General features: G+C 39.2%; 1 protein-coding gene across 1 annotated transcript; it reads left to right on the top strand.

Moving 5' to 3' along the window:
* Positions 1-1,475: 1,475 nt before the first annotated feature.
* Positions 1,476-12,007, top strand: LOC308503335 (uncharacterized protein; the record flags this gene model as incomplete). The annotated part of the gene is made up of 3 exons (XM_081062660.1): positions 1,476-2,422; positions 5,982-6,057; positions 11,039-12,007. The coding sequence occupies 3 exons, from the start codon at positions 1,476-1,478 to the stop codon at positions 12,005-12,007; spliced, it is 1,992 nt and encodes a 663-aa protein (XP_080918786.1).

The following is a 12,007-nucleotide window of genomic DNA, read 5'->3' as shown; positions in this document are numbered from 1 at the left end:
TTGCTTTAAAATTCATAAAATAATATTTTCACTTTGAAAAATCAAAATTGTGAGATTCACTACATTTTGAGAGGCAGACACATTAGGCTGAGAATATAGTTTAAAAGACAGTTAAGGTAATTTTGTTGATTTTCAAATTATTTAGACGAAGACCTGAAGAAGGATCAAGATATAATCCAAACCATTTAGGAGTCATTCGCCATGAGCCACCAAGCCCTCTGACCACACTTTTCCTAGTACCTTCTGCAAGGGTAGGACCCCAGCTTCAGACACCTGCTGACAGCAGGAGTTCTCTTCTAACTGGTGTGCATTGAGACAATATGGCTGTGTGAGGGGGTGATGGGAATTCTTACAGATATGAATGGGATGGAGTCAGTCCCTGATCTTGAAAGATACTTTGCACATGGAAAATTCTTAGAATTTGATTGAGGATACTTTGTAATTTAAGGTTTTAAACAATAACGGCAACAACAAACACATGTAACACTTACTATGGGTCAGGCATGTCCTAAAAGAGATTAGATAGAAGATATATGATAAATAGATGATGATGATGATGATGATGATGATGATGATAGATAGATAGATAGATAGATAGATAGATATAGATAGATACTAATAACAGTGAGTGCTATTGTTATCTTAAATTTTACAGAGTCACAGAGAGTTCAAGTGACCTACCCAAGGTCACACATCTACTAAGTGGTAAAGCTGGGAATTAAATCCAGGCAACCTAAATCTGCAACCAACATTCTTAACAATTAAATAGTTAAGAGACTTCATTCTGAAGACAAATTTGAAATTGAACTACATTAGCATATTCAGATCTAACATTTGACAATTAAGAGGATTTCTATACACATCTGGTCTAACCCTTTGGATTAAAAACATCATAAATGTCTGATTGATTGTTTCACAACTACAGAGCGGAACCTGGTCCTTCCATCGGTTTCTCCATTCCATTACTAAAATTTGAATAAAGTTAGACAAATGGATATTTCAGGGCATGACACGACACATTTTGGACACTCAAAACTGCCCTAACAATAACTTTCATTGAGGACTTACAATGGGTTAGGTACATTACCCACTATGCCTTATTTAATTCTTAAAACAAATATGTGAAGTAGGTCATGTTACCCATTTTAAAGATAAGGAAATTAAAGCCTAGAGATGTTAGATATCTCATCCAAAGTGACACAGCTGCTAAATGGTGGAGTAGGAGTTGATCATAGGGAGTCTGAACCTAAAGTCTCAGTTCATACAGACCACCTGCACTGTATTAAAAAGCATTTACGACGTTGACTACAATTGCCTTCTGTGATAAAGACACAGAATCTGCATAAAGTTGTAACTCTCTGTAATACTCTGCCCTCCCGCTTACGTATTTTGTCATTATTTGTTGCCGTGGTCTGTAATGTAGATTATTGCTATTGCCCCAGGTCTGCACCTTGTCCTTGCGGACCATGGGCAACATGTCCACCACTAAGGCTTGGAACAGCTCGTCAGTGACCATGTTCATCCTTCTGGGATTTGCAGACTATCCAGAGCTCAAGGCCGTCCTCTTTGTCACTTTCCTGGGCATTTATCTTGTGACCCTGGCCTGGAACCTGGCCCTCATCTTTCTGATCAGAGGTGACACCCGACTGCACACACCCATGTACTTCTTCCTCAGCAACCTGTCCTTAATTGACATCTGCTACTCTTCCACAGTGGCTCCCAAGATGCTCACTGACTTCTTCCAGGAGCAAAAGACCATATCCTTCTTGGGATGTGCAGCTCAGTTCTTTTTCTTTGTTGGCCTGGGTCTAACTGAGTGCCTCCTCCTGACTGCTATGGCATATGACCGATATGCAGCCATCACCCTGCCCCTGCTGTACACGGCCATCATGTCCCCGGGCCTCCGTATAGGCATGGTGGTTGGAGCCTATGTCGGTGGCTTCCTGAGCTCCCTGATCCAGGCCAGCTCTATATTTCGGCTCCACTTCTGTGGACCCAACATCATCAACCATTTCTTCTGTGACCTCCCACCAGTCCTGGCACTTTCTTGCTCTGACACTTTCGTCAGTCAAGTAGTGAATTTCCTGACAGTGGTCATTGTTGGGGGGACATCACTCTTCCTCATCCTTATCTCCTACAGTTACACAGTGGCTGCTGTCTGGAAGATCCGCTCAGTGGAAGGTCGAAGGAAAGCCTTCAACACATGTGCCTCGCACCTGATGGTGGTGACTCTGTTGTTTGGGACGGCCCTTTTCATGTACCTGCGACCCAGTGCCAGCTACTCGCTTGGCAGGGACAAGGTGGTGTCTGTGTTCTACTCGTTGGTGATCCCCATGCTGAACCCTCTCATCTACAGTTTGAGGAACAAAGAGATCAAAGATACCCTGTGGAAGGTGTTGGGGAAGAAGAAAATATTTTTCTAGTTCACAGTTGAAAAACATATTTCTCCAAATTGCCTGAGATGTAAATGACCCATAGTATCTACCTCCACCTCTGGCTTAGGCAAGGGGGCATTTTGTGGGCATATTTGAAAATGCAGGTTCCTCCTGCCTTATTCCTCTCATCGTTCCTCATGATCATGTGTCTACTGACACCACCATGGACAGTCAATGACACCACCATGGATAGTCAATGACATCACCATGGATAGTCAGAAGGGAGAAGAGATTGTTTCAGCACAAAACTCTCCCTGGGATAGCCTATTCTCACAATTGATATTACGACAACCTCATTTTATTGGGTGCTTAATATATACCAGGCACAAAAGCTATTGAATAAATACTCATTGCAGTGCTATGATGCACATAGCACTGTCCCTATGTTACAAATGAGGAAACAATGCCCTTGCAAGGAACACTGACTTGCCAAGGTCGTACCAGAAGTAAGGACCAGAACTCCCATTCAGACCCAGGTCTTGCTGACCCCAGAACCCACACTCTGCCCAAATGGTGCCTTCCGTGTTCAACAACAAATAGCCCTGAAGATGTACAAGTGCATTACTCTTACAACTAGCATCTGTTAGAATCCACAGAGGTATATATTCTAACTAGCATCTGTTAGAATCCACTGTGTATAGCTGAGGTGGATTACCAAACCAGATGCTTATTCACTAAACACTCTCTCCAAGATACTCTGCTCTATTCCCATGATGGCTATTGAGTAATTGCTAAGCAAATACTGAAGGACATCACCTTTCATGGACATTTCTATCTCAGCACAGAGTGGCCTGGAAACTTTGAGTCCAATGGTATCACATCAATACTCTTCTCAATCTCATCACCTCGGCGGCCTACTCGTATTTCCTTGATTTCAACCATGTCATTCCTTTACCTGTTCAGCACCTGACGCTATTTCATAGCCAAGACACCTGTCAAACCCAAACTAGCTACCCAAATAGCCAAGCTCAAACTTAGCCACAAGTTTTAAGACATTTGAAACCGGTAAGAGCCAATTAAATGAAATAACATGTGTAAACCATTCTGGGCCTTCCACACCAATAAAATCTTACCTGTTTTATTGGTTTTAGTATCATCATCTAATTGAAGGATGATGATGACAGATGCCTCCCACCATTACCCCATAATATATAAAGGAATTAAGGTTTCCATGCAGCATTGTGCCAGACACTTCACAGGTACTAATCAGCACAATCACCTGCAAGGTGGATATTTGTCAGATGCTCAAGGTTCTAATCCCAGATCCCAAATTTGCCAACTCTGACAATTTATGGAGGTCACTCAGGCTGTCACATCCTTATTGTCTAAATCTACCAAGGAAATACTACTTATTTAAAATTAATTGATATTTAATTTTCATATCTATTTTGCAAAATAGGTGTGGGAATTAAATACATACACAAAAGTAGTTTCTGTAATTTGTGTCTCAAGGAAAGAATTCCTTGTTCTAAATTCAGGTAATCTCTACACCTTTCACAACAACAGTTCAAGGATTTCAATTACGTCAAAGATCCCTGATGATAAATCATTCTGATTTGTTTCTAACGTAACATTCAGAGTGCATATCCCTACTCCTTTTCTTCTAGTGTCGACTCAGCTAATAAAAAATATAACTTATGGTGCTAAGAAATCTTACCCTTAAACTTTAAAGGGTCTTTCTCAAGGCTACTCTCTAAACTAAATTTTTAAGGACAAAGTAAAAGAATGATTAAAAAGAGACCCTTGATGGACTTTTCAATCTCAAGAAGACTAAATCCCCAATATCACCTTTAAAACCACCAATATCACCAATATCACGTTTAAAACCACCTACCTATGAACTTGCATGTCTCTCATAGTGGACTCATTCTTTTTTTATTTAGCATATGACAACATGGAGTCCCATGACATATAATCCATCCATACCGAAGGGCCTTCATTATTTCTATACCCCTTTAAATGAGTCCTCGCTCTGTGCCTATAACTGTATTGTATAAACTTTATCAACATCCTCTGAACCAGGAGTCTCAACAGCCCTATGAGATAGGCAATATTATCGCCATTGAAGAAAAGATACGGAGTCTCAAAAATAACCTGGCATAATTTTAGCCCAAAGTCATGCAACTAGTAAAGGGGAGTTAGAACTAGAAATAAGTACTATTTTTAGTCTCCAAAGTCCACCCAACATTAAACCACTATACCCTCTTACCATCCCTTTCTACCAACACAGAGGGCCAAAACGAGACTCAGCTTCTACCCAAATCTTCCTTCCCTCTCTCCTTCAAGGGACCAGGCTTGCATTGTGGTCTTACATCCCTCTCAATCTTCCCTGGCTCCTTCCCCATTTCCTCTCACAGGAATTTCCTTTACTAAAACCTTTGCATGTTCAATCCTGTATGAGTGTCTGCTTCTTGGAAGACTTGGACTAACATATATGCATTGTTTATAAAATGTCCAAATAATAAACAATCTAAATGTCCATGAAGATGTGGGTGAATAATGGGGCTATATTATGCAATGGAATAGCATATAGCGAAAAACGTCAATAAATTATGCTACAATCAACAACATGGATTAATGCCACAAGCATATTGTTAAACAAAAGATGCCAGACACAAAATAATACTTATAATATGACCTATTACATATAAAGTTCAAAAAAAAGAGAAAATTAACTATATTGTTTATGGATGCATAAGTTGTTAAAATAATAAAAACATGCAAATGATTAGTATAAAAGCCAGGATTGTGTTTGGCTGCACTTGGGGAGAGGTGGTAAGAGTGTAACACCCTGGGGCTTCTGAAGTGTTATGAACGTTTCATTTGTTGATCTAAGTAGTGGTTACACCAAGTTTGTTCTATCATTATGCCTTACTTTACTGAAAGTGAGATATAATTTACAGTAAAAAGGTTTTTTAAGCCACCTGATGAGGCAAATAGTCTAAATACACCAATTAAAAGAGAGAGATTACAAAGTGGATTTTTTTAAAAGACCCAACTTTATGTTTAGAAAATATGTAATTCTTGTAGAACAAGAAACACCCCTTAAATATAAAGACACAGAAAGATGAAAAGCAATGCAATGAAGAAAAATAAACCAAAAGAAACTTGGAGTAGATATATTAATTTGAGATAAAGCAGACTTCAGAACAAAGAGCATTATCAGAGATAAAGAGAGGGTCTTTATAATGATAACAAAAAAAGGGTCACTTCTCTGAGAATACATAACAAGCCTTAATGGGTGCGCACTTAACAATAGTGTCAAAATAAGCAAGGCAAAAACCGAGGGAAAAAGAAGGAGAAGTAGACAAATCCACTATTATAGTTGGAGACTCACACCCCTGGATCAGTAATTAACAGATCCAATAGGCAGAAAATCAGTAAGGATGCAGTTGAATTGCATAGCAACATTAAGCAGCTGGATCTACGTGATGTTCACAAAACATTTTATCTATCGACAGTAGAATGCACATTCTTCTCCAGCTCACGTAGAACAGACAGTGCACATTCTGGGCCATAAAACACTCCTTCACAAATTATACAAAGTATGCTCTCAGACCAGGGTGGAATTAAGCTAGGAAGCAATAACAGCAAGATAGATGGGAAAAATCCCAATATTTACGTAGGTTGCTGAGCAACTTTTTAATAACTCCCATTGCATCTGTAACTGCCATCTTCTGTAATAGTTACATTTGCTATAAATACCTGACAATATTCCCTATGCCGATTATTATATCGTTAGACTTCCAACTCAGTGTCTAAGGAAGCACTGAGGATTGTGCTTATATTTAGGTGAAGAAGAGCAGAGCCATGAAGGTGGGGAACCCAGCAGGCTCACCTTTCTAACTCAAAGGTAGGTGAGAGCATCCTGAAGACACAGTTGCTGGCAACTTTAGCTTAGCTCACATACAAGTATAATTTTATAATTTCTATAGTGTTCAGTCGTCAGTCCCTGAAAGGTAAATTATCCATGTGCAATTTTTGATACATACGTCATTTAGAACTAAAAGCCGTAGGTTAATTAAAATCTCCTGCCTCTCATGTAAAATATTAGGTTTCTCAAAACACATTAAAGTTATTATAGAAGGTGATATTTTTTTTCTTGATAATAAAACTCATCCCATAAACTTTTAGCAAGCATCTACGATGTATAGGAAAGTAACTGGCACAGTCCCTTTTTTAAAAAAAAGTCATTAAATGCTAGCTGGGAGCAGGGAGAGAAACACAATTATATAAATGACATACACATTATGATGATATTAATACCTTCCATTTTTATAATGCTTTGAAGTTTCGCATGTGCTCTCATGTGAATTGTCTTGAATCGACTTATGCAGCAACACAAGTTAATAAGGGGGCTACAGGGGGAAGTCCAGAATGAGGCTGGAGACGGGGTGAGGGAGGTCAAGTACTTGCGGGGTAAACACTGCGCATCAAGCACTGGTCATACATTTGCTCATTCATCTCTTCAGAAAGATTTACTGAATAACTGATATGTGCCCAGTAAGAGCTGGGGACACAGTGGTGACAAACCAAAGTCTCTGCCCTCAAGGAGTCTGCATTTGGAAGAACAGGCAAAAACAAACAGACACATAATGACAGGCAGTAAAAGTGGTAGATTAGCTCAAGTAAACCCCCCTGTAAAGCAAGCATTATGCTCCCCATTCTGAGGAAGGAGATTCAGAAGTGCATAATGGTTAAGCTGCTCAGGGTCACACAGCCAAAATTTAAAATATGTGAACCTGAATTCAAAGGCTGAGCTCTTTTGAGCAAGCTGCCTCTAGGATCCATAATGCAGCCCTGGGGTTACAAGACAGAAAGGCCATCATTTGATCCTGACCTGACATTATGCCTAAAACCTTCACAGGTGATTGACCGGAAGAGCAAGGGGAGTCATATTAATTAAAAAGGGAAGTTAACAGTAAGTAGCTCCCCCCTGACTTGGCTCGTCCCAGGCTCTCTACTGGATGCCTCCAGCCAAAGCCTCATGGAACCACAACATACCAAAAGAATAATTAGAACTGTCTTCCCCACACACCTCTTTCTTTAATGCCTCCATCCTTAAGACAATTTCACAGAAAAGGAAGAGTATAAGAGACATATTATCAGAGCTCAAATGAATGGGGAAAACCTTTCACTTTAAGTTGTAAATATGTGTATGAGTTTTTTCTGATTTTCAAAATCAGAAACCATTGTAAATCATTTTAAAAATTGGATATAATAGGATTTCTTTTTAAAGAAAATTGCCAAAATCCAATTGTCCACAGATAATGGTTGCTACTATTGAGATAGACACCTTTCCAGATTTCTTCTAGGCTTGTAGATTTTTTTCCAAAAATAACATTATATGATACAGTCCATGCTTCAACCTGTCACTAAAAGGGAATCTTACCATGCCGCAGAGTAAAGTTCTACATTATCAATTTGAATGGCTACAAATACTGAATTTTTCTATTGTATCATGACTATTAAACCAATTTTTATATATCATGCAGTAACTTAAATTCTAATTTCTTCTAAACTGTACTGTAACGAGCTTTTTATGACACTGAGCATTTGGTTTAATAACTCTTTAGCATCAATTCCTAAAGTAGAATTTCCGAGTCAAAGGATTTGCACATTCTAAGTTTGACACATATTTCCAAAATTACCGCAGAAAGTTTCATGACCAATGCTTATTCTCAACCTGCCTAATTGCCATACACCTATGACGACCTAGTAACCAATGTATTTACCCATCACATTCCACAAAGGATTAAGATCTTAACAGCAACAACAATAAAACACATACAATAAAGCAATAAAAGTAGGTAAGAAACTGTTAATATGGAGTAGGAAATTAAGCTACATATATTTTTTTCAGTGTGTGGAAGACAAAACAAAGAAAAATGACTCAGTACACAGTCTTCATTTTCCAAGAGGAAGAATCTTACTGGTTTACCAGGGGAGCTGTCCCTTACATTTTGGTCTAGGAAAAATGTTTCCCTTGGGGGTCTCAAATGGGGGAAACTGAATAGATCTGACCATTAATACAACCCTGAGTGGGCTCTTCTTTGTATACACCCTTAATAAAAGGTGATAATATAATTCCAAATATAGTATTTACATAGCTTTCTGCCAATTGCTCAGAGGCAGTAAAAAACTCCAGAGTTTCAGTTCTAGGTAATATGTCACTGAATGCTGGGATATTAAAGTAGGATTCCTATCCGATCATATTCAAAGAACCCTTAAGATGAAATTCACTTTTCCATAGGAATTAAATGGTTTTACTAGTGAAAACATCAGGGACCCAGGAAAATCAACAGAGAAGATTTTTAGTTAAGAGGCTTTCTGTATGTCCTAACCCTTCAATTTAAATCATAAAACATACCCAACTATAGCAAAACTGGAAAAAGAGACAGCAAGAAATAGGCTATTGTTTGCAGGGTGCTTTATTATGCTTTTATTCCAGAAAAAGTGCTCTATCCATTTTGCATCTAGTCTACTCTATTCTTTCTTATCCTATTTTCTTCAGATATAATTCCATTGCTTCAAATACCAAGACTGTCTGCTTACTTTCTATTGTTGAAATGGATTTTGGTCACCTCCATTATTCAAATTTTAAAAAACTGTTTGGGATATGAGAGTGTTTGGGCATACAGATATTCTTACTGAAAAGAGTTTTGTCCTCTGATTGATAGATATCTGATTTGAAACACACAATGTGATTTATAGATGACGTAATATAGAATTGTACACCTGAAATCTAACAATTGTTAGTAACTTTACTAACAATTGTCACCCCAATAAACTTAAAAAACAAAACAAAAAAAAAGTAATCCACTATAATATAGAAATTGTAAAAAAAAAAAAAAAAGAAACCTAAACCCCTGGAATTTGAGTCAACAAACCTGGTTAAAATTCTTTATCTTTCTATGAGTTCAACTATTTTAGGTTCCTCATACACGTGAAATACTGCAGTATTTTTCTTACTGCATCTGCCTTATTTCACTAGGCATAATGTCCTCCACTGGCAAAAGCAGAGCGTAGAATGGTGATTAGCAGGGCTGGGAGGAGGGCAAATGGGAAGATGTTGGTCAAGAGGCACAAAATTTCAGTTATGCAGGATAAATAAATCTTGGAATTTAATGTACAACAATGTGACTATGGTTGACAATATTGTATTCCTAAAATTTGTTTAAAGGGTAGGTCTTAAGTGTTCTCATGACAAACAAAATCACAAAAGTACTTGAAAAAAAATTTTAATTCTCCATCTTTCACTAATTCATAGACTTATTATGGAAAAATAAACATCCTTCTCTGGTCACCCCTAAAGTGAGGAGGGTTGGGTTAAGTCACCTCTGAGGTCCTGAAGCTTTAAAGTCTCTGTTACTTTCATTTGCTCTGAACAATTATTGAAGCTCTACACTCTACCAAGAACACTGTGGGCCCAAGTGAGGTCCACATGTCTCAGAGAGCAGGGAGGAGTACTTATGAGGGCCTGATTCTTCTATTCCTTTAAAGAGGAGATGAGGATTAAGAAGTCAGGCTACTTAATTAACTGTTTAAGGCTTTTCTACCCACTGTAATTCTGACAAACCAAAGTAAGTCCTGGGCTCTCTGTTCTGGCAGAGTAGTACAGTGGAAAAACCTCTGGAGATTATTTTAAAAAAATTATTCACCGGACTCTTGTCTAAAATGACAAGACAGATTTTATTCAAGACTATTGCAATGGGAGTCAAGACTACTGCAGTAGAAGAGAGGAATTAGTCTCAAATAAAAATACAAAAAGAACAAGTGGGGTTTATAGCCAATTAATAGAGTGAGGGTGTCAGTGGATGGGATCTAAGAGGAAACTCCAAAGATAAGGGGATTCTTGCTAAAGACAAGCCAAGAACTTAGATACAAGGAGTCAGAGATCAAGGGTGGGGGATTTGATCAGATATCAAGAGTAGGGGCTTCTTGCCAAGGTGATTTATCAAGAATCTTGCTAAAACTTGGTTCAGCAATGAAGGACATAGAAGGCCAACATTGAGGCCTCATTGAGAAGAGGATTCAGAGGAGCCTAACAAAAATTTGGTCCGGGAGGAAGTATGTCAAGTCAGAAAAATTATTTGGGTTAAAATCCTTGGTTTGCCACTTACTAGTTTTGCAATTATGCAAATGTGGGCAAACTTCACATTTTTAACTGCTCAAAGCTTCAGTTTCCCCCCTATAGAATGGAGATAATCATAACCATTCTATAGATTCCACAGAGACATCAGAAGAATCAAAATCAAAATGAGATGTTGCAAGTGAAAACCTTTGGTAAAGTAGAAAAGCTTTGCATATATATGAGGAAGTTGCTCTTACAGAACATAAGATAAGCCAGAGTCAAATGACCATAATCCTCCCATCTCCCTCTGGTGAGAGTAAGCACATAGAAGTGTGATGGTTCTTCTTGTCAACCCAGGGTATTTACAGTAGGAAGGAAGAATCATCAGGATGAAGAATATCCAGACCATTTTTCTGACTAGTCATGATCGTTTGGATACTTGAAAGAGCCTTATAACAATATATGAGAAATGATGTTGCCACCCTGTGACACCATACCCCTGATCCTAACATGTCTTCTCCCAAGGTAGACCTGGAAGAGGGTGATCCCCATCATGGGCGAGAGCAACCACACCAACGTGAAGGAATTTGTCTTCCTGGAACTCACTCACTTCCGAGAGCTTGAGTGTTTCTTGTTTGTGTTTTTCCTTGTTGTGTATGTAACAACTGTGCTGGGCAATGCCCTCATTGTGGTGACCATCACCTGTGAGTCGCACCTCCACATTCCCATGTACTTTCTCCTAAGGAATAAATCAGTCCTGGATATTGTTTTTTCATCTGTCACCGTTCCCAAGTTCCTGGTAGATCTTTTGTCAAAGTGGAAAACCATCTCTTACAATGGCTGCATGGCACAGATCTTCTTCTTTCACTTTGTTGGTGGGGCAGATATTTTTTTCCTCTCTGTGATGGCCTATGACAGATACCTTGCAATCACCAAGCCCTTACATTATGTGACCATTATGAGGAGAGAAGTATGGGTGGCATTGGTGGTGGCTTCCTGGGTGGGTGGTGGTTTGCACTCAATTGTCCAGATAATTCTGATACTTCCACTCCCATTCTGTGGCCCCAACATCCTGGATGCCTTCTACTGTGATGTGCCTCAGGTGGTTAAACTGGCCTGCACTGACACCTCTGCTCTGGAGCTCCTCATGATCTCAAACAATGGGCTGGTGACCCTCCTGTGGTTCCTCCTGCTCCTGGGGTCCTATACTGTCATTCTGGTGATGCTGAGATCTCACCCTGGGGAGGGTCGGAAAAAGGCCATCTCCACCTGCACCTCGCACATCCTGGTGGTGACGCTTCACTTTGTACCTTCTGTTTACATCTACTGCCGGCCCTTCACTATGCTGCCAATGGACACAGCTGTGTCCATCAATAATACGGTCATCACTCCCATGCTGAACTCCATGATCTACACCCTCAGAAACCAGGAGGTGAAGTCAGCCATGAAGAGGCTGAAGAGGAGACTTAGACCTTCTGAGAGCAGTAAACTGGGGTGA

The sequence above is a fragment of the Rhinolophus hipposideros genome (assembly GCF_964194185.1).
Source record: "Rhinolophus hipposideros genome assembly, chromosome: 10".
Lineage (NCBI taxonomy): Eukaryota > Metazoa > Chordata > Mammalia > Chiroptera > Rhinolophidae > Rhinolophus > Rhinolophus hipposideros.
The sequence above is the reverse complement of the archived record's forward strand: the minus strand, read 5'-3'. Positions and strand labels throughout refer to the sequence as shown.